The 24,181-nt window shown below is 29.9% G+C and overlaps 1 protein-coding gene across 6 annotated transcripts in view; it reads right to left on the reverse strand.

Moving 5' to 3' along the window:
• Positions 1 to 633: 633 nt before the first annotated feature.
• Positions 634 to 24,181, reverse strand: part of LOC143232861 (thioredoxin domain-containing protein 11-like) — a 72,206-nt gene continuing 48,658 nt past the window's right edge. For all 6 annotated transcript variants that reach the window (XM_076468838.1, XM_076468839.1, XM_076468844.1 and 3 more), the window contains 8 exons: positions 22,113 to 22,247; positions 20,254 to 20,412; positions 15,599 to 15,919; positions 12,114 to 12,162; positions 10,332 to 10,492; positions 7,727 to 7,839; positions 3,547 to 3,627; positions 634 to 2,533 (listed from right to left, as the gene is read on the reverse strand). In XM_076468838.1, coding sequence (XP_076324953.1) covers positions 1,957 to 2,533; positions 3,547 to 3,627; positions 7,727 to 7,839; positions 10,332 to 10,492; positions 12,114 to 12,162; positions 15,599 to 15,919; positions 20,254 to 20,412; positions 22,113 to 22,247 — 1,596 coding nt within the window. In that variant the 3' untranslated portion in view covers positions 634 to 1,956. The remainder of the gene's footprint in view (positions 2,534 to 3,546; positions 3,628 to 7,726; positions 7,840 to 10,331; positions 10,493 to 12,113; positions 12,163 to 15,598; positions 15,920 to 20,253; positions 20,413 to 22,112; positions 22,248 to 24,181) is intronic.

Consider the following 24,181-nt stretch of genomic DNA (forward strand, 5'->3'; position numbering starts at 1 on the left):
ATATATATATATAATGCTTTAAAATACAAGGTAACAAAACAAACCAAGAGCTTTTCTAAAAACTACTAGAAGTTACAAAATCATTTATAAGAAGTTGAAGTTCTTGAAGGATGAATTACAATAATTAATAAATTTAAACAGGATGTACATTTTTCATTTACATGATTCTGAATTCTTTAAATAATAAATTACAAAGTAGAAATTATACTTTCTGGTGGTTTAAAAATAATCAAGTACAAATGGTTGTTAGATCAGACTCTTAAATTTTGAAGTACAAACATGTACGAAATTCAGTCATCTAAAATTAAAAATGGAAGAACCGTTAAATATAAAAACAATTTTAATAGCCTACAAATTGCATTAAAAGTCCCAGAAACTACCAATGTATTTTAGTTCAAAATTGTTATGTTTTGTATTCAAACTCAGAGCTGTGCAAAAATTGCTTTTTCAGATCTATTTTTTGTCTTCTAGAATTCACTTCTCATTGTTCTTTCATTAAATACTAGAAACCATCAGTTCAGCTAGACAACCAAAGAAAGTTCCTCTGAAATGTTACTTACATATATGTTGTATAATTCTTTAAAAAATATAGATTAAACATTAAAAGCTGTTATAAAATATAGTAAACATTCATTTTTGCTTTCATGAGTTTAAGGTCTTATTTTATTTTCTGAATGGAAACAAACCTATTACAACAGAGTTAGCTTTGTTGTCCTCCTTCCTCTTACTAGATAAAACTCAAGAGTACATATTTTCCTCCAACAGACATGTATTTAAATGATATTCTTGTTTATTTAGTACTTATCAAAGCTTTTCATGATGAAGCCTTAAAGCTGATGGACACATGGCTTAATATTCTCTCTATTTCTGTATATTCCCTTTATTTCTTATAATTATTGTATTATTTACTGAAATATCAAATTCAATAACTTTCATATTTCTTTTTATTATTCTTTTCAATTATTTCAACTACACACAAAAACCAGGTAATGGCCAAGAAGTGTTTGTCTATCAGTTGGAAATGGATAACTTATTTATAAAATATTTCAACTATGTTGAACTGTAGTAAAATAACTGTAACAGTCAAACTTTATAAATAATTTAAAATGTTATTGCACCTTCACAATGACAGTTTTTACTTTTGTAGCTTTATGTAACCACAAGTTTACTTGATATTACCATAGAAAGTGCTTTAATGATTTATAACAACACTATATTATTCCTATTTCACAGAAATTTCAAAATAATGACATAATATACTTACTTACATGTTTCAGTGGCACCTGCTATAATCCTGAGGTTAATATAAAAGGTTTCAAATGGTTAAATATAGGTGAATAATTTTATTGTTTTTCAGAATTTGTAGTATTTTATTGCTCAAACAGATTAATAATATCTTTAAAACTATAATTTCATGTAAATAAACAGATATTTTAATGTTTTTTGTTTAATTGTTACTCAAACTACAATCCCATGGTACAGTATATGACAACAAAGTCTAAGCCATGAAAACATGAGTATTTATAGAAACTAAATAAAATATATTCCTTAAGTTTCTTGAAACTCTTACAACCATAAAAATATGGATTTCAAAAAGAAAAATTATTAAATTTGGATCAACATGATGATCCACAACATTTTCTCATGTTAACTCTGCCAAATTTCAGACTGCAACAATAAAAATGCTTAGAAACATATACAGCAAAAACTATGCTTTTATAGTTAGTCATGCCAAATATTTTGATTTTTATTTCTCCACTTGTTTTAAAACTATTTTGAAGTATATAATGTTTTGAGCATTTTTGACAATGTTAAAGGCTTATTGTGTCATACAAAAAATGAATAAACAAACAGAAAAACTGGCATCCTTCAAGGTATTTTGAAGAATGTTGAATATGTTTATCAAACAAAATGGTAGATTTCTCAAGATTCAATCACTTTGAGTAGTTACTACATTTAGCTGAAGTTCAGTATTTTTAACTTTTTCTCATTTCTTAAATGTCTTGAAGTTGTAGAACTTCTTGAAGTTTTTGTTTGCTTTTTTACTTCCAAATGACTATTAAATAAGGTCTTATTTTGTAAAGAAAGTGTTTTTCGATCCTGATTTGTAATATCAATTAATGAAAAACCCAGCCTATTTTTGAGTAATTTTTGCAGGTTTTTCACTTTGGAAATTGTCTTTCTCTTCTCTCTTAAACTTGATATAAGGTGCTTAATGTAACTTTTTAATATCTGATTCTGATGCACTTCATCTAAATTTTTCCATTTTTTTCTTGACCTGTTAGATTTCAGTTGTAGTAGGTCAAATGTTCTCTGAACCAGTAAGATTTGATTAAGTAGGATACGATGTTCAAGGTAATGATGCTGAATTTCTACAAGAGAACTTAGAAAGTTCTTCTTGACACATTTCTTACTGCACATCACTGTTGCAGCTTGCCATCTAACTTCATGCTGAGCATTTGTCAGGATAAACTGAAGGAGACTGACAGTTGTCAGAGACAACGATGGTGGGAAAGTAATGCTCTCAGCTTTCCTGAAAAATTTAAATAGTAAAACTATTTGAAATGGTTCTTTTTTTATAACTGCTTTTTGGACTTTTTCCCTTCTTTAATACAAAGATACAAAACCTGAGTGCTTTCAGAAGATGAACATTCCTTCTGAAATTTGTCCCTGAAGAAGAAAGGTCCACCTTTAAAAAAGCACTTGGGTTATAGGATTTCTTAAGCCTACATGTTTCTATAATAAGCCTATTCAACAGTAGTGATGAACATTTTTCAACACAATAAGCACAGTGATTCAGTATTATTAAATAAAAACTAAATGCTTATGAGTAGAAAATGCTAAACTGTTACCAAATATATTTTTCACTATCTAAATTAATTTTAATACTTTTATACATAACATGCATTATTCAAAGAACAATATTTCAATATCCTTAGTTTAAAAAAAGAAAGTTCATGTCTTAAATACCAAAAACTATCAAGCAGTGGACATAATAGGCCTAATATATATGATAAAAATACCAGAAATTGAAGATTTATTTTCAACTCTCTTAATTAGTCCACTGTCTAATAAAGTATGTACTTGTTTCTCTTGCATTTACAAAAAAATCACTAGTATATATGTCATTTCTAATCTCTTAACTTTTTTTGGTGAACTAATTACATCTTCTACCAAAATAAAGCAGAGAATAATGTTTTGACCTTCTTAGGTCATCTTCAGGTTAACAAAGAGAGTAATTTTGTTAACCTAAAGATGACCTAAGAAGGTCGAGACATTATTCACTGCTTTATTTTGGTAAAAGTGTTAATACCCATACCAGCCATCCTGAGACACATTTCTACTTCAAGTGGGTTTCTCATCATCATGAAGTAATTAAAACTTCATAATGAGCTATCAAAATTAAAGTACAATGACAAAAACTAGTGATCAAAGAATAGTGTGCTAGTGCTCAGGTTTTAAAATATGATCTCTCCAGTACTTTCTAGCTTTCCTAAAGCTTTGAAGGAAGACATGTTATTTACCATTGTTACAATAAGTTCCTACCTATATGCTGGGAAGAATATCAAGGTGGGATACCTCTCAACTGTATATTGCCACGGTAGATCATTTTCATCTCCATTAATCCTAAGCACAAAATACAATCAATTTTCAAAATATGTAGTAAATCTAAATAATTAACATTTTTCTAGCTTCAAAATATCTATTAACCTCTTGTAATTAAAAACTAACTTTCATGGACTTAATTATTTCAAGAGTAAAATGCTTGCAGATGAAAATGTAGCAGTGATATATGGAAGTAAAACTAGCTGGGTGAAAAGACTAGTCTAAAATATAAGATAAATCTGCCCCAAATGTATGGCAAGTTGAAACATGTACAAAAGAAAGGTATAAATAAACAATTAGCAAACATATTCTGTGAAACAAGATTGTACTTCTCCATAATAATAAATACAATTTAAAGCAAGAAAACTAAGCATGAGGAATTAGTTTCAAAATTCAGAAAATATTTGTATTTATCATTCAGTAAACTTCACCTTACTAATAAATAATTCCTAAATTGAGGTATCTTATTTTCCTAATTGAAGCCATCATGGCATATGTTAATAATAACTATCCATATCTACCATGTATTTTCAACATAAATGGTGAAATCCTAATTTTATTAAAGTCAAAACTAACAACAAGATTTTAAAAATGAATGTTATAATAAAATACTTTAATATCAGACAAGCATATATTGGGAAGATACTTGTACTGTTTTCAATTATTTCCTTTGTTTTAAAAATCAAGGCGTTTTTACAGCTAAAGTCTGAAGTTGTAAGGTCTATATAGTTCACACATCATTTTTCAGAATAAGCCATCTAGTACAATGATACCCTAAATAGTTCTGTTACTTTTAAGCAAGTTACACTCCTATGTGTCCTACACCTTAATTTTCTCTAATGTTCTCAAAACAAAATACTGTAAATTCTTTTAATTTAATGATTGATAAATAAGCTTAACATAACATTTTGGGGCAACATGAGACCTACTGGTCCATCTCTGCTGTTCCACCCTCTGAATTAAACTAAATCTTTTTTTTTTTAAATATTAAAACCAATCCTTATCTCTGATGTACTTGTCAAGCTTTCTCTTAAACTCACTTGAACTTACTGCCCCCACAACAATCAGAGGCAACCCATTCCAAAGGTCAACTACCCTCTTAGAAAAATAACTGTCTTAGCTGAGGATGACTCCTACCCTGCCAAAAGTTATATTTTGTTCCCTAGTCCGAGTATTCTCATTGTTAAATGTGAACAAAGATGCTGCATTAACACTATCAATTCTCTTAACAATCTTAAACATTTCAATCAGATCCCTTATAACTCTTCTTTTTTCAAGAGAAAACAGGTTTAGAGATATTAACTTATCCTTGTATAACAACCCCTTCATCCCAAGCACCATTCTAGTAATCCTTCTCTGAACCCTTTCCACCAATTTAACATATTTTCTAAGTTAAGAAGTACAAGACTGAACACAATACTCCAAATGTGGCCCAATCAATGGCCTACATAATTAAATTATCACCTCTAAAGACTTATATTCAACATTTCTGTAGATACAACCTAAAATCCTATTTGTCATACCACTAGCAAAAACACACTGCTTGGATGGCTTTACAGACTGATCCACTATTACACCATGTTTCCTTTCTTTCATGACACTGTTAAAGTTATTCCCATCAAAATTATACTTATAATTGAAATTACAATAACCCATATACATCATCATGCTTTTACTATAATTAAAACCCATTTGACATTTATTTGCCCACCTCACTAAATGATCTAGTCTGTAATTTTCTAATCTCCTGTCATACCAGGCAACTTAAATTTCTTAAACTTTTGGATGCTTTTCTTTAATTTTCTCTCTTAAACTCTATGTGAACCAGCCTGATTTTTTACTTCCAGCAGCCCTTTTTTTTTCTATATGAAATATGTTCATCTTGAATAGTTAAAAATTTATCTTCAAAACCTTTCCACATCTGATTAATGTCTACAAATAACTGAGCTGCCCAATTCACAATTGATAATTCTTGTCATTTAAAATTTATTTTTTTGAAATTTGAAACCAAAATATCATTATTTCTTATCTTCATATGCAGCAAAACATTAAACCTAACAGAGTAATGATCACTTACACCCAGATATTCCCTAATTTCCACATTCTCAGTTATTTCTCTATTTAAAGTTAAGAATAAGTTAAAATAGCATTGTTTCCAGCAAATTTTTTGACTAATTGATAAAGAAAGTTATCTTCAACAGTTTCCAAAAAAACCTTTTTACTCACAGTTTGCCTACATGCCTTAAATTAAAATCACCCAAGATTATAACTTCATAAAAATTGAAATCTTAATCTCATTGTAAAGTTTTTCACTAATTTCATCAATATCATTTGGTAGTCTGCAACACACTCTCACTAAATGGCTTTTCCCTTTACATCCACTAATAGAAATTAAAAATAGTTCAATCTTATTATTATTATTATCCATGATATCCTCAGCTTCAATAGAATACAACTCACATTTTACATATAAAACCATTTTTAATGCCTTTATTAACCCATTGTAATTATCAATTATCTCCTCTGACTTACCCTTCACTATATCATTAACTGTGACATTGAAATCAAAAACTGCATCTCTACTAGTCCCCTTTATTATATTTTCTGCTCTGTCAGTTATATCCTCCTCCTGGATAGCATAACCTGATTATTTTCTCCCTAATTAATCCAAGGATTATTCTGTCTACATGTCTTATCAAGGAATCACTTATAACTATAACCTCCTTGTCATCCACCTCCCTCTCTGACCCTTTAGTTTTACTTCTTTGTCTGCAGAAGCCAGGGGCTGAAATTTGTTGCTCAACAGAATAGGTTCCTTATGACTGAATTCATTACTTTTAGCCCTAATAGTACTTTTTCTACTTTCCTTCTTGAAATCCTGCAAGCCTTTATCTATTGCCTCTACTTGTCTAACCTACAACTTTTCCTCCAACTTACAAATCCTACATACAAATTGCACATCTTCATTAATAGCTTCCTTAAAAGTACATGTTATTTCAGAATTCCCAAGCAAAAACCACCCATTGAACCCATTACACCTAATAAACTATGAATGCTTAATTCACACTAGTCTTAATAGTTGTATTTATACTTATAGCACAAAAATAAATACTTAATACCAAATACCAGCAGCCTACTGTCAGTACTGTTACAGTTGAGCCTAACTCACATTTTAAGTTGGTTAATCAATAATCATGATACTATTTATTATTAATTGTTATTTTCACTTGACTTTACTAAAGATCACTGATCATACAACATAATTAAGTAAATACATACCATCCCTTTTTTATGAATATCTTTAGTAATTATATACATAAATCTAAACACTTTCATTACTTAATATAGTTCACTAAATAAGCAGATGCTGTTCATGCAACTGATGATATAAATCGTGCCTAGACCACAACTATGTTTGTCATATGCCAGCCAGCCTAATGAGCACTAGTATTGGGCAGTAGATCCCATTACCACTGAATATAACAGATGTAGTTTGGTTGACACATTATTATTCATTCTATTTTACTTTCACTTGCAAGTTCTTAGAATTTTGCTCTAGTTTATATTGTGATTGTTTAGTTTAGCTCACTCCTGGAACAGAAACTAGGTTATCCCACTTAACTGTTTTTCTGAATAACAGCAAAGTTAATTGAACTAAAAAAAATTATAATAAATAAATGATACTAAAAATACACAATTGTTTTTAATAAATCTTATTTGTAAAATGTCTTCAATATAATTTATAATAATTTCACTTCATTATCTTGTTCAGACTATAACAGTTGATCACACAACTACTACATCAAATCCCAGCCAACAAGCCTTGATATTAAGTGACAGGCCTCGTAAGGGCTGGATATAGCTAAAATAGTATGATTGACATATTATTACATACTCTTTGTTACTAGATTCGGCTTCTGTAATAATGATGTTTTACTTTTATCATTATTATCACACCTAAATAAATGGTATGCGATATTTGAAGAGAAAATTGTAGGTGTTTTTTTTTTGTTATTTGAGATAATCAGTGTTGTCAGATATTAATTTTATAAACAAAATATTGATGCTTTCAAAAATAATATATAGTAATATACTACAAAAATAAGCTTGGTTGTTTTACCTTACAAACATAATTCCTGAAACTCCACAAAAGTATCTCGCTACAGTTAGGTAAATGTGAAAAGCACCTTTGCAAAATCCACACCATGGAGAATAATAAAATAGCAACACATCCTACAAAACAAAAACATGTTTTACTGATATTATGAAAGTTTGAGGAACCAATATTCCTTTTTGGAAGATACTAAGTTTTTGGAATATCTCAATTATTTACAAAAACATCTAAATAAACACTGACAACCTCAGAGAAAAAGTACTTTGCTTTTCTTCTGGTGCAAATGTTCTTGAAATTCAAAAATAAATATTTTTTTTACTGATCTAGTTATCAACAGCATTGCATTAAGTGCTTAGATATATCACATAGCATTTAATCCTTTTGAGTAAAGTTGTATGGAAAGCTATAACAACAAACTACCCAAAACCCAGTAGCTCAAGGCTATATGGTGTAATCTTGTTCAAAGTAAAAGTCAAGTAATACTTTTTTGAATTAAATTTCAGTTTCACTGCACTATTTCCTTATACCTGAAAAAAATCAACTTAGTATTTTTTGGTTGTCAGATTCACCATTTTTATCAAGATATCTTCACAACTGAATGAAATATTTCAAAAATGTTGTGAGAACCACATCCTGAGCAGAAGATTGTACCACCTTTAGAATGCTCATAACCAAAGTAATTTATTTTTTAATCTCATAACTGTGACTAGAATTTATAGAACATTATGTACCACAAAATAAATTAAACTATGTCAATTGCTCCTCAAGATTATGTATTGGCATCTTCATTTAATGAAGCAGAAACATAAAACTTCAACAAGTAGTTATATTTTCTGGACTTTCAAACAACTGTAATTTCTATTGAATAGTTTTTATCAAAGAAGTTTGTTAAGTTGCTTTTACATTCCTACATAACTGGTCTACATACAACTATTTAATGTCCATCAATTATTTTTTTCTTTATTTTTACAGTAACTTAACAGGCATATAAATCTCTTGGCCAGGAATTATAATGTTAAGGGCAAACCTAGCTTACAAGCCACACACGCTGAAAGTGGAGTTCGTGACATTTTAACCACACAAGTTTTAACTAACTAAACACAAGGTTTTATTTTTAACAAGAATTAGGTAAAAAAATGAGGTCCACTTCAAACCGAAAAAGGTTTATATTGGATATAGTAAAAAGGATCAATCACTAGAAGAACATGTCATTGTACAGACCTGTGCAGACTGAACTTGGATGGTGTAACTTCCTCCTGCTCAAGACAAACTAATTTAACAATTTCTCATATTCCACAATGTTTTAAAATCAAAACAAGTTAGTACATTTTAATATTGTGGTATGATGTAGCTCATATTGTAGCATGCTTGTTGACAAAGAAAAATCACATCAAATTTATATTTAAAACTGTTTCACCTTTCTTAGTTGGTAATGTGTTTAATTTTTCATCATTACTTTCATCTAATATTCCATTAAATTATTTAAATTAAGTAACATGCACACAAGCTTCTTGTGTCAACAAAAGAATATTACTGGCAGTTTTTGTTTGGAATTTCACACAAAGTTATATGAAAGCTAGCTGTCACTAACTAGGAAGGCATATAGTAAATACCACCCACCATGAACACTTGAACTACTGTTTCACCAATGAATGATGGGATTGACTGCATTAACTACATACAACTGAAAGGGTGAGCATGTTCAGTGACAAAGATTCAAATCCAAAACACAAAGATTGCAAATCAGTCACCCTAACCACCAAACTATGCCAGGCCCCTTGTTGTTTTTAAAAACATTCCCAAAATGTATGTGTAAGGTATTTGAATTGTCTATTATTCTCCACAGTAAGCTTATTTATATCTGTATGGGTATCTGAGGAATATGTAGTGCTACTCTACTAATCTTTCCTTCTAAGTTATTCACCAGAAGATCTATATAAAATACTGTCATTTTGCCCATTTCTAAAAGTATTAATTTTGGAAAGTAAAAAATGTGAAATAAAGTCTATCATTCAATTAGTCACTTATCACTGAGTAAGAATGGTTTAATGAATTTCACCCTTTATTGATAACAAACCTGAACAAGGAAAAACTGAAAATCAAGAATAACTTTCTTGTAATGATGGTCTGTGAACTGTATGTATAGTGTTCTCTCCATAATGAACTTGTTTTGGGTGCTCAAAGAAAAAAAAAAAAAAACACTAGTATTCTAAATAGCTTGTTTGTTGAATGAACAATTTATTACAATAAATTACAAGAGTAAATGGCATTTATTTCTCAAATATGTACACACAAAAATTAACTTTGGTGAGTAAAAGGCAACTGAAAGTTGTATACATAACTTACAGACTACCAGAAACAGAGACCCCTTTTTGCTTTTGAGTTTGTTCTTAACCAGAGTTACTTATGAGTAGTGGAATTCTCAAAACTAGGTTAACTCAGTGACAAGTTAGATGACAGACTGATCTTCCATTAAATTCTAAGATCAAAATTTAATACTGGCTATCTTCATGCTCTAATATCTAAAATAAATTCTTAGAGTGCTGATGTAACTGCATATATAATATTTAAACAATATGATCATTCAAATCAGTCAGCTCCATCTGTTTACCTCATAAAGATTCATTACCACTCTATTAAAAGAAGCTGTGGTTACTTCATGTACACAAAAAGAATTAGCACCACATTTCACAGTACATGCTCGTGCTTCCCTGACAACACTTCTTAGATAACGATCCAGCATTCCCCTGGTGTAATTTGCAATGAAATCCACTTCAAAAGAAGAAAATAAATAAATAAAATAATGATATCGAAACAAAAACAAAAAATTCAAAAACATATACAAGGTTTTCTTATGAGAACAGATTATTTTAGAACATCTGCTGCTAACAGCAAAGAAAATTTTAATATCTAAACCATTCTACACTGAAGGTTACAAAACTTTTTAAATAGTTCCAGGTTTCTCACAGTATAAAAACATTTATTTTAACATTGCATATTTTAGTGAATAAATACAATTACTTATTCCAAAATGACCCCCTGTTCAATGGGAGAACCTATTTTTCCACATCTTAGTAAGCTGTACAATAAATATGCAAGTCTTTTTCAGGGTTTCTATTTAAGCTTAACACATACAAAATTTACATCCAGCTGGTATTGTAAATGTATCGTCAGAGCAAACCTAGCCATCCAGAAAATAGAAAAATATAGGTGTACCTTGGAATTTAAGAAGGGCAACTTCTCAAAAACAGATAATTTGAAATCAGGAAAAGACCAAAAAACACAAAAGATGAGAAACATTAATATCACAACTCTCTCTCTCTCTCTTGTAAATACCACATGATACAATCATTATCCAACTGAGTAGAAATTCAGCACAGTTAATTCTTACTACAGCATCAGGCAGAGAAAAAAAATACATAGTCAAAAATCATTATAACACAAATTTCCTGAGGTGATTCAAACATGTCTCAGTCATACAAGATGAAAACATTAACCTACCATATGGAAGATAGCATGATACTGGGAAAGCTTATTGACTGAAGTAATTGGTCTTGCAAAGTCAATAACATCAGAACATATGCTTGCTTCAAACACCCATGATTCAAAAACAAAAGGAAGTTTAAAAGTTACCTTCAGTTGCTGAGAAAGAACTTTTAGATTGGTAGAATATTCTACTCAAATGAGCCCTACAGTTTGGGGACACAAATCAACCAAGCTATAAGGGTGAGGTTACAAACAATTAACTAAACAATGGAAGAACAGGAGAAATGAAGGCTAAAAATAATCCTAGGGACTGAGTATACAGCAGAGGTCAGAACAGTTTCAGCAGCTACAAGAATGTCTATAAAAAAGGAGAGACTGGAAACAGAAGGATATCCACCACTAGCATGAGAACCAGTGCCTTCAGTTCTCCTTTAAACTAATAGGAAAAAGAAAGACAGAATATGCGAATCAGACCAATCAGATCAACAATTCTGTCCTTTTAGGTATAAGCTGTGGTCACCACAATTCAGCATTAACAGTAATTAATGGTCAAGTAGAGGAAAAACTGCAATTACACAAATATAGCTACAAGCCACCATAACATTAACTTTTGATTATTTCACATTTTCAAGTAGCATTTGCCCCAAGTTATGTTACAATCTTAAAGAGTTAAACAATTCATTTGCTTGTTATGTGCAAAAGGTACACAACTGACTGAGTTTTTCCAACTGCTTGAGTACTAAGACCCAATGTTTAGCATTACAAGCCACAGACTTACCACACAGATATTATGGAGTGTATTAAAAATTATAATATTTGCATCCATGGTAGCTTTTATTTGTAACTTTCCCTAAAATAAGCACATTTTAATACTATATTTTCAGTATGTGAAAAATAAATAACTTACTCAGCGTGTTCTTGTTTAGTTCTTCCTTCAGTAAATAATGTGTCTCTTTCTGAAAATGTGCAAAACTCCATCAAAAAATTTTCTTCTCTGCTGACATTCTTGAAACTTTTAAAAATAAACAGTATTATAATATTTAGACACTTTGCTACTTTCTAAAGTACTACAGTAATTTATCCTGTGAAAGAAAAAAAAATAGATATTTAACATTTTAAACTAAGTATATTAATTAAGTATTGTACAATTCAATAGCTACAATAACTCCAAATTCAGAAATATGTAAAAAATTTGTCAATAACCTACATTTTCCTAAAACTTTGAACAGAACTGTACAAAAGTTTGCAGTATAAAACTTTTATTTTTTAATAAGATTATAACATTAAAATAAAACTGTACAAAAATTAATAATTTTCAATAGAATTAAAATGTTTGCTTCACTAGCATAAGTGAGCTCAGATGTATAGCTAGAGATACAGAACTACTCATATTTAAAAATCAATGCCCAGGTCTAAAAAGAAAGCAAATTCATATGAATGGAAAATATCCATATATGAGGTATTTGCTTTAAAAATTTATAAAAAACCAATAATCAATGGGTGAGGTTACTAAGTAAAACCAAATGTGTAAAAAAAGAAATTTAAACATTCAAATTTAATACAAACATCAGTGTGATTAGAGCTGGGTAATTAATTCAATTGCTCATGAATGTCAATTAGTATGACATAAAATGATCAACTACTTGATATGATTAAACTGATTAATGTGAAAATAATCTAATAATTGTACTTGACTGTTAGCTGCATAATTACATAGCTCTTAAAACCTAGAAACAGTATTAAACACATGATTATTACCTATTTCAGTTATTCCAACTCACCATGTAATCAAATATTTGCCATTATTATTCCTCATTATCTTTAATTTATTCTAGATTGACCAGCTTAATCATGGTGTTACAGCAAAAAAAAAAGCTGTCAGTTAAAACTGGCCTATCCAGTTATTACTATTTTTATTATTCCAACTACCAATGTCTCACATAATCAGTTAGTTGAACCCAATAATTAATCAATTAGCAAATTTTACTATTTACCCAGGTCTAAGTATGAGTTACACAAAAATTTGCTAGAAATATCGAAAACTTGTACTGTAATTTATTTACATATAGTCTGATTAAATAATTCAGATGTGATGAAAGTACTAATAAAGTACCAAAGTTAAATATTTTATGAATTAATATTTTATTTGCATTATTGCATAGAAGGAAATTTTAAGTGATATTAACTGCATGCTTCATCATTCATGGCTACAACACAGTATTCATTTGTTCATTGCTCATTTTTAACTAATACATAACTTTAACATTTTTAAAATCCAGTTCTTTCTATTTCTTATGAGAAAGAAGTGTGATTTATATTTGTGTTTGTTTAATTTATTAAATACTAACTGATAAAGATTTTAAATAATAAGTGATGGTATTCACTACTACAAACAGTATCCTTTCCACACTGAGTAAAACCATTGGCAGTTATTTATTTTTAAACAGTATCTAGTTTATGAAGAATTTTTAACAGTTAGAAGTTCTACTCACTTAACTGTACTTGATTACCAGCTGTATAGACACTAAGACGTTTGAAATGAAATATTCCAATTACATAGCCCTTAAAAAAACTAAATACTGCTGAAGACATGTGGTAACCAAACTACTATATAATATTCCATAGTTTTCTTAATTTTCATTCAAAAACTTTTCCAAATAAAAGTTAACATTTTCCTTCCTACACTGCTAATGTATTTCCAATTGGTTATTACCTCCTCTGACATGAAAGCTTTCATGACTTGTACTGCCCTCTATATGAAAGCACATAAATACATATGTGACAACCCTCCCAAAATTTGTGACTGAGCAATATAAAATGAAAATAAAAACCACCAGAAGTGGGAAGGAAAGGTGGGAAGTGTGAGACAAGGTAAGAATCTATACATTTTCAGTTTAGGAAAGTGTTAACTTATCTCCAGACATAACAGCTAGAATCCCACACCAATCTAGTACAGGTACCATTGTAACATCACTGGGTCATCTCTTTCTAGAAAGTGCCCAAAGAAAGCCCAAGGAGCATGTAAATAAAGAATATGTAGGACACACTACTTCTGAGCCATGTGCCAGTTCAATGCCAATACAGATTCAAGCAGCATTGACAAGGAACTGTTCAGTACATGATAGGAGGAGAAGGTTGCAATATATGAGAGACCAATGAGGTGTGCAAATGGGCAGACTCAACTCTGGCCTCTACTGATCCAGGAAGGCCCCCAAAGACATCTTACTTTAAAATAACAGAGCCATATAAAAGTCTCATAAGGAAGTAAGGGGTAAACAGACATAGGACAAAAGACATTGCATCCTGAACCAAAAGATCACATGCAGAAAGAGGACAAACATGCTTCAGTGGGAAAGAAATCAGGGCACAAGACTTCACCAAACAACCCCAGAGTTAGAAGATGAAAAGCTTCCAATAAAAGGTGAATAGAGAAAATTGATTAAAGAAAGGGGAATAAGGTGAAGTGGATATAAGAGAATTGATGTTATTGGGAAAATGTAACCTAACTACTGGGACCTGAAAACCAGAGGCAGAAGAGAATCCAGCTGCCGAGAGTCCAAAAAGAGAATTCTTAGAGAGCTCTGGAGTGTGGAACAAGATACTGGTTCAAATATGTCTTACTTAAGAGGGAAGAGAGGAAAGCATCAAAGGAAATAGCCAACAAAGACAATATGTAACAAACCTGGTTGATCAACTCCAGGAAGAAAGGAAGAACCAATGTGCTCATCCACTGGAGCTAAATGTGATTGTGTAGTACAGAAAAGGGTTGAAAAATGGCTATCAAAAATCTTCTTCCTCTCATTCAAGTACCAACTTTTGACAAACCAAAGCCTTAACATCTTTCCCCAGTAACTGCATACCTGAATCAACTGTACAAGGTAAGGTTAACTGTGGTTGCAATAGCAGTAGTGGCAGTCGTAAAGTTAAACTCTGAATTCATGATAACTATGGGCAGAAAACAGAAATAAAACCCACACAGGCGAGTTGAAAAAACACAAGTGTAAAGATACATAATATTATCTTGTATAAACAAGTAATTGATTGAAATTACACAAGTAAAATTTGAGTGATAATCATGTCTAACCACCATAAATGCCAATCAAAAAGTGAAGTTGAGCTATGTAGATAGAGAGAGTCAGCTGCATCATGGGTCATGTTGCACTCCTATTTCTAAAAGGTTGCCACAGGCTCATTTGCATGCTATTATGCAGCTGCTTAACATGGAAACACGTGAGGACAGGTGGGGATTATCATGAACAGTGGTGAACAAACATATGTCTGGAAAGGGAGCAGTACAATTTCACAAAAACGTATGTGGGAGGAGGTAAGATATAATTATAGATATTAAATGTACCATAAAAACTGGAATCTTTCTATTAACCTAACATTTACCTTTACATCAAAAATCATAGCTGCTGTCTGATGCTGTTTTTTCCATATATCAATTCCCAAGTGTAGTGGGAAGGTGTGAAACTGAACAGAATCCATTGCTAGAACTTTTAATGTGGTATTCACTCGACAACCCAGACCCGAAAAGTTTAAATGAAAACCACCATAAAATTGTGTGCTTGGAAAACTGAAATTGTTATAACTTAGAGCAACTTCCAAAGATTTGCACTGTAGTTTCTTAACAGCAGAAACCATTTGAGCCACTTTGTCATCTTGAACTTCTGATGTGTTGGTATTCCGTAATCCTGGTTCATTAATCTTATTCTGCAAAAGATACAAATTAATAAGCTCATAATACAATTAGAGTTGATATTTGTGTAAACTCTGAGAAACAAAGCATCAGTCAAAAAAAGTAATATAATGCCATCAAAAAATAAGCATATGTAATGCCTGATGAAGATATGACAACTGGTTTGATTTTAAAATGTTACAGAGACCAGACAGGTCTCAACATGATGTTTCAATTTCACCTGGAAACCTCCTTCACCTAAGGACAATCTAAAATAGTGTACAATCATGTAACTTAATGTTCCATAACCAGCTGAAAGATAGAGGCATTTATCTACTTGTTACCAGACACTTATTCAGATAACAAAGACCTCAATACTGAAAAGATGTAAAGCTACATTTACGATACATAAGCTGCTATTAAAAATAAATAACTATTCATATGTAAAAGAGAGGTATCATGTTTTGAAGCAGGTCACAGGTACAAAGCCTGCAAATAAATTTGACTGTATTTCATGTTTCAATACACAAAATCATTGCAATTCACTATAAGTTTTAAGATCTGTTATTATCAGTGGCATAAAAAGTCGGTCACCTCACTACAGTAACAACTCGAAACAAATTAAACAAGCTCTACATTTGTATCTTATATACTTATCATATCCAAGAACTAAAACTAATTTTGAATTATTTTTATGACATGTCACAAGATCTTATCCAAAAACATTTTGAGTGTGCCTATGTTGAAACTAACACTCTATCAACTATAAACTAGGAACTTGCATGTGTGATGGAAAATCATATTCTGTATTTAAAAACTACTAATATGTCAAGAGTACAATACATTCTTACCATTAAGCTCTTTCACTCAAACTCAGCTAAAACCTGATCCCTTGTAACTTTAAATACATTCATGAAGTAAATAATAATTTTCTTTCACTGTACATGGATCCATGGACCAATCACAAATGAGACATTCTATTTGCTACTTTAAAACTTGAATTATATCACATGCTAAGAGTCATTTTACTTAATTTATTTCAAAATAAAATGTAACAAAAAGCATTAAATAAAGAAAATACTACATAGTTGTCACATTTTGTAAAACATAAGCTGAAAAGCAGCTGTTTTAGATACAAGTCATTTGCTAATGAAGGAACTAAGTACCTTCCTGACACTTTTCTTCAACTTATTCTTAATAAACCTAAGCATTATTTCCACAGTTTTCTTCAATTTATTTTTACAATGAAAATAAGCATCCTTCCAGGAGTTTTCTTTAATATGTTTTCACTATGGAATTAAACAACCTCTCAATGCAGTTTTCTTCAGTGGAACTAAAACCCTCTCTACAGTTTTTTATTTTTGTTTTCACTATGGAATTAAGCACCCTCTCTATAGTTTTCTTTAACTGACTTTTACTATGGAACTAAGCATCTTCTTGACAGTTTTCTTCAACTGGTTTTCACTGTGGAACTGAGCACCCTCTCTACAGTTATACATTTTTATCTTAGAGATTAATGCAAAGTTTTTGAATTGCAATTATTTAATACAGATTGCTCATAAAACAAAGATGTAACAATGTAATAATTTAAATAAAAATCTATCAATAGAAATACCTTCAATGCTACTGCAAAACAAATGTTTCTTGCCTGTTACAGAAGTACAAAACTTGCATCAATTAATAAATTCAAAATTTTATTCAAGATGATCACTTTAAAAAATTAAAATACACTAGATATGTTTTTTGCTGTAATATAAATAATTCTGTATTGCTAGAGGAAAAATAGAAAAATCTGATCATTATTAAGGTCATTCTTGAATTTCTTTCAATAAATATAACTATCAGGCCATCCCTTAAGTAATGTCTGATTTTAGGTTCATAAAAAGAGAAAGGATTTCATCTGCTTTTAATGTTATTTAATCAATCATGTATGTTCCATTATTATTAATTACTTCCTGCTAATGATTCACAAGCTTCTGAATGCCACTTCTATAAAATTCTTGGGGTTTAGAGGAACAGAAAGTAGAGAGGGCAGTTTTGACATCTTCATGCATTCCAAGCTCTTTTCCATCAGGATAGTTCTGCAAACTTTGGAATAGATGATAATCAGATGGGGCAAGGTCTGGAGAATAAAGAGGATGTAAAAGTTTCTCCCAATCTAGCTCATCAATCTTTGCTGTATGGGGTCGTGCATTATCCTGGTGTAACACAACGCCTTTACAATTGATCAAAGCAGGTCTCTTTTCTTTCAGTGTAGCATTCAAGCTCTTTAACTGTTGACAATACAAGTCTGATGTTATCTTTACACTGAGTGGCAGCAACTCAAAGCGGATTGTACCAACAATATCCCACCAAAGGTTTAACAAGACTTTCCCAGGGTGGAGGTCCATTTTGGGTTGTGCTTTAGCCAGTTTACCTGCAGACTTAACATTTTTATAAAATATCCATTTTTCATCTCCAGTCACTAATTTATCCAAAAAGGTGAGTTACATTCACGAGACTGCAGAGAAGTGCAAATGTCCACTCTTTCTCTAAGGTTGGCTTCTGTCTAATCATGGGGGACCCATTTTCCAAGTATTGACACCTTTCCAAGCTGTTGCAGTTGATGGTGAACTGTTTAATGTGTTGAATTAAGCTTCTGTGCTACTTCTTCAACTGATGCAACACAACCTTCATCAAATGTAGCCATCAGCAAGTCATCTAAACTCAACAGGACAACCTGAATGGCACATCACTTAAGCTCTAGTCACCTGATCTGAACTTCTGAAACCACCTTCGACATTTTCTTTCATTGAGAGACTCCACACCATAAACACCTTAAATGTTTCATGTAGTTTCTGATGCACTATTATCTTTTTTTAACTCATAAAACATTATATGCCTAATTTGCTCCTCAGACACATCCATCTTCATAAGGGTTTATTTGATTAATGATCTGAAAAAGTGGGGTTAGGTTAGTTTCTTTTATTTGTCTGAACATTTTTATACACGTCCTACTACACATATTAGTCACTAAAGCCTTCTACAAAGACAAAAATGATGATGCACTTTCTGTATTAAATTTTTGGACACTACTTATAGGATGACCTAATACATTAAGAAACTATAAAAAAGTGTAAAAAGACAAGTTATTACCAGTCACTAAGCTATTAGTATTTGTAGAATAATAGGATGCAGTTGCTTAAAACATTGGTACATAAAATAGCAATTTTCTTTCCTTGACATGTTTTTAAAAGAGTATATTTATTCTATATAGTAAAACCATTAGTACTAACTGCGAAAAAAATACAACTGACAAACTCAATCAAACTTTACACATTATATAACAAACTACAAAATAAAAATGTAAAAGAAACTCCTTAAGCAAATGGATACATAAAAGATATCTTAATGTTAGTAGCCAATAACTTTTTTGGATAAATTTGCTGAAAATTGTTAATACATTGAATCTAACTGTTAATCTCTCTTAAAAAAAAAAGACTTTTTTTTCTGAGCTGAAATTCAATTAATAGAATACCCTATAAGTAGGTGTAAAGTCATGAATATTGGCTTCATATTTGTCTGAAAAACAGATTATACTCTTTTATTTCAGGCAGAAGTGCATGAATATTTATGTAATAATTAGCATTGATAAGTCCTTTTGAATGGCAAAGCAATATCAGATAAAAATAATTGTATATATTTCATCATCACTAATAACAGACTTAACCATTATGTTAGTGAATTATATGATGCCAGATTCAAGAGTAAAGATTTTAGCAAAAAATTTTTTTCTAGTAAACGAATATATTATATAAAAATAATTTTATGAAAAAGATATATTTTTGGTATTTTTAAAAATTAAAACTAGGTGTTATCCAACAGGTTGCTGTTCAATAGTCTTAAATTATCTTTATTAACAAAAACAATAATGTATAAAAAAATTGAAATACCCTTTACAGTTTTAACATTGTGTAATTACTAAAATTTCAGAGAAAATCTGTCATAAAAAAATGATTTTATATTTTACTGGTCAGCTAACAATGCTATCAGAAAATAATAACTTTCTTAGGAATTTGGCAACCACATGTTTTTATATCCAATCTGATTTCACAATGTATTTGTTTTGTAGATAGCTACATACAATGTAGTTTGAGAAAATTACATTACACAATAAAGGATCAATTTTAACAATGTTTTAATGAAAATAACATTAAAAGAAAAATATAAGGAGGTAATCATCACGCATACTATTAAACAAATACATTTAAGTTTCACAAAAAATAACTAAATAAAAAACTTGTAAATATTTTATTATCATATGATTTGTTTTTAACACAATCAGGTTCTGGTAAAGTTCATGTTTGATTATAGAGAGAGACAGACTTACTTTATCATGGCGTTGTTCTTCCAAAAGAAAGGAGCATTTCTTAGTGAGTTCTTTAAGGTCCATCTCAGCTTGCTGCCTCCTCTGAAATAGTTTCTGTATCACAGAAGTGACATAGATTGAAGAATTACAATTGTAATAGTCTAGTACAACTTCTCGAACCTAAGAATTTTGTAGGGAAATAAAAATTCATAATTAAATCATACTATCACAATCTTTTGAAAAAGAAATTAATCACAATGCCCTAACACCCATCTTTTTTTTTATTTATAAAACCATTTGAAAGTAATAAAATATGATGCTTATTTCATAGTGTTTAAATACCCACTATCTTCTTCAAGATATAACTACTATATAAGCTTAATTACAAACATGCAGAATTAGTTGAAACATGATGTGCTTATGGGTATAGTTATAAAGAGAAGAAAAAAGATAAAAAAAGTTTTTGACATATATTTCATAAATTGTTTATCAGGACTGAAAATGTGAGCATTATTTATAAAAATATAGGCTTTGATCTTAACCCAATACTTGAAATTTTTGAAGTATCTCCACATCCAAAAGTTACAATTTGATAGTCCATTGGTTTATTTGAATAAATGCCCTATCTCCTTCCATAGCCACAAATTAAGAATAAATACAAAAACTGAAAGTGGTAAAATGACAGACAGACCACGGTATGAGTGGTGCATTTAAAAAAAACTCTCAAGTGGATGACCAAGAAGTTAATGGCATTTTAAATAGAAATCTACATATATAAACTGACTTTTATGTTAAATTTTATGATTGCTATTTATCATCAAAATTTGCAACCACTTGAAAATACATCAATGTTTAAATACTTTCGATATGAATTGCTTGATCTGTATAATTTACATAAAAATAAAAATGTTCTAGTTAGTATATAAATCACAATTGATTTCTATTATCAAATAATTTAGTCTATTAGAGAACAAGTCAAATTTTAACACAATACTGAAAGTAGTTTGTTTGGTCATGGAAAAATATTACACTGAAAGACAAAATGCTTGAAGCACGAAAGCCTTATTATTCGAGCAAAAATCTGAGCCTATCCAGTTACAAAATTTCAGTATGTTTGGGCAAAATGCAATGTTTCAATCACAACTGGCAACTCAGTAATAATTAATGCAGCTGAGAGTAATATGATCTCTTAACTGAAGTCAATTTTAAATTTGGAATATCACATTAAATTTAAGTTCCAAGTTTTGAATTTTAAATCATTATTGTACATCTGAAAGAAAAAAAAAAATTTGCTCTTTTTCAAACATGTATTTCACTATAAAAGTATTTTCTGGGGTTCAACCTAATCCTGCAATTCATACTAAGCAAAATAAAAACAGACTATGGTAATGCAATTCAGCCTACTAGACAATATCTAATAGAATGCAACTACCTGAAAAAAAAAATACTAAAGTAGAAAAACTAAAATAATCCAAAATTCAAAAAAGTTCAAACTGCAGGTGGAGGTTTCTGAGAGAAATTAAAGGGAAGAAACATCTGCACAAAATAACAATAAACAGTTAATTAACAGACTTTAGGGTATCCAAGAATAACTTTATTTTAAAAGTAAGCAAGAAGATTTATGCAATGTTCTCTTCAGAGTTGTACAGTTAACTTCTGGCACTCAAAGGAAATGGCTAAGATACCACAGAATTCTTCTCTTCAATTTTTTAAGCATCTTTAAGGTGTTGTAATGTAATTTGTGTTTTAATAGTTGCTTTTTTATTTTATGCCAATTACTTTTACAGAAAGCTTTTATAACAGATAAGAAAATTTCATTCAATATCATCATGCATAAAGACATTATTCATGGATCATAATCATTAAATAACTGAACTTACCAAATCATAATAAGGAGAAATTCCATGAATTAGATTATGAGGAGTGAACAACACTAGAGTTGGAAAGTTTTCCATTACTTCAGACAACATTTTGCTTTTCTTTTGTGAAGGTGTAATCCATTTAATTAGATCAGCCTAAAAAAGAATAAAAAATGTACTGTAGAAAATTTGTAAGAAATACAATCTTATATTTTATATATTTTATTTAAATACTTCAAGGTATACAATGTTCATTAATTAATAATCAGTTGTCACCTTGTTATGAGTATTAGGAACAGTAGAAAAAAATCATGACAACACAAAAACTGTATACAAGTTTTGTATCACAAAAATGCAACTTCACAATAAAATAAATTATTCGTGTTTAACATCTAAGCATTCAGTAAGATTTACATTTTAAATAAAATTATTATAACCATAGTTGAAATTACAATTAAACTCACATATGAAAAATAAGTTTGAGTTTGCCCTTAAAGAAAAAATTATTTTAATACAAACCTATCTAATAAGTTTAATAATGATTCATTACAGGTGTATATTTTCTATATTTTTATCAAATATATTTATTGCAAACCATCATAATGTGGAAATATAAATACAGCACAAACTTAAAGTGAGAAAAACATGAAATTTGGCACAGACCAGATATTGGATATTTCTGTTTTAGTTTGTTACATTTTTACATTCAACTCATCAATGTTATGCAACATACATTATTTACTGAATTAGGTGGTTTTGTACCTGAGGTTTCATGTAAACACACCTTTAACAAGCATTTAGTACAAAGAAAGCCACTTACAGCAACATAGCAAATATTATATATTTATAGCACAAAATTGACTTTCAACAAAATATAATCAACTTTTTAAACAGGCAATGGACACTAGCAGCATTCCATATAATATATATTTGTCTAGGTTTTGTGTAAAATATACAACCAATTTTGCTGTTAGCTTGTGAAACAAAAATGTGAATAATAATACTAAAATACACACTCAGAATTTTAACAAAGTCTAGATATCAATAGACTAAATCACCACTTACAACAATAGAGAAATATACTATGGTAATTGTCTACTTTTAAAAAACTTACTGAAAGAGTAAAAAAAACACATAGAAACAAAGTACAACAGCAAACTCATGAAACAAAGAAAAACAGATAATTCAAGAAATAATGAATCCTAAACATGGCAGTTTCCAATTAATGTGCTTTAAGGTTTACAAATTATTTTCCAACTAATACATATTAATATAACACCAGAATATTTCAACAGCACACCCTAAAGAATTTAGAAAAAATTTTCAGAGTGAAAGAGTGAAGGCATTTGATTTAATTTTAAAACTACCATATGGCATACTCAACACGAAATTCACTACTATCGTTCACTGTTCAGGATTCAGTAACATATTTAAGCCATTTTTTCTGTAGCAACTTATAAAAACTATAATAAATTTTAATAAAGCTGAAGACACATATATACATTCTTTACTCTAATGAAACAAACATTTCCAGCTAGTATAAAAGTGCTTAAATGGTTTCTATATTTTTGCAATGCTCAAATATCTTTGAAGAACATATTTTGGTAGCAAAGAAAAACTTATAAAAGTTCAGAGGATGGAAATCTTCACTTTCAAGAATCAACTAAAAATATCCCTTACAACCCTAGCAGCAATGTGTCTAGTAGCTGTGCATAGAGTTTGGCACAGTATACTTAGCCATTTTTGCTGTAAACTTCGATGCTTTGAAGAGAAACTAGACAAGTGGTAATTAAAAAGCTGATAAAATCTCTCTTTCAAGAATCAACATAAAAATAGTCCTATGACCCATGCATGAGTCTTTTTCAGTAGCTTTGCCCAGATTTGAATAAAATATTCATGGCAATGAATTTTCTGTAGCCTTGTGAAACAAAAATAATATTAATAATAATAATAATATGAAAAACGAATTCTTTCAAGAACAAGTCTGTTTTTTTTTTAAGAGAGTTTTTTTCCCATATATCTTATTAGAATTTTTGTGAAATTCCTGGTTGAACCCTATTATGAACCAATATCTTGGTTCATAATTATGT

The sequence above is a fragment of the Tachypleus tridentatus genome, chromosome 11 (genome assembly GCF_004210375.1).
Source record: "Tachypleus tridentatus isolate NWPU-2018 chromosome 11, ASM421037v1, whole genome shotgun sequence".
Classification (NCBI taxonomy): domain Eukaryota; kingdom Metazoa; phylum Arthropoda; class Merostomata; order Xiphosura; family Limulidae; genus Tachypleus; species Tachypleus tridentatus.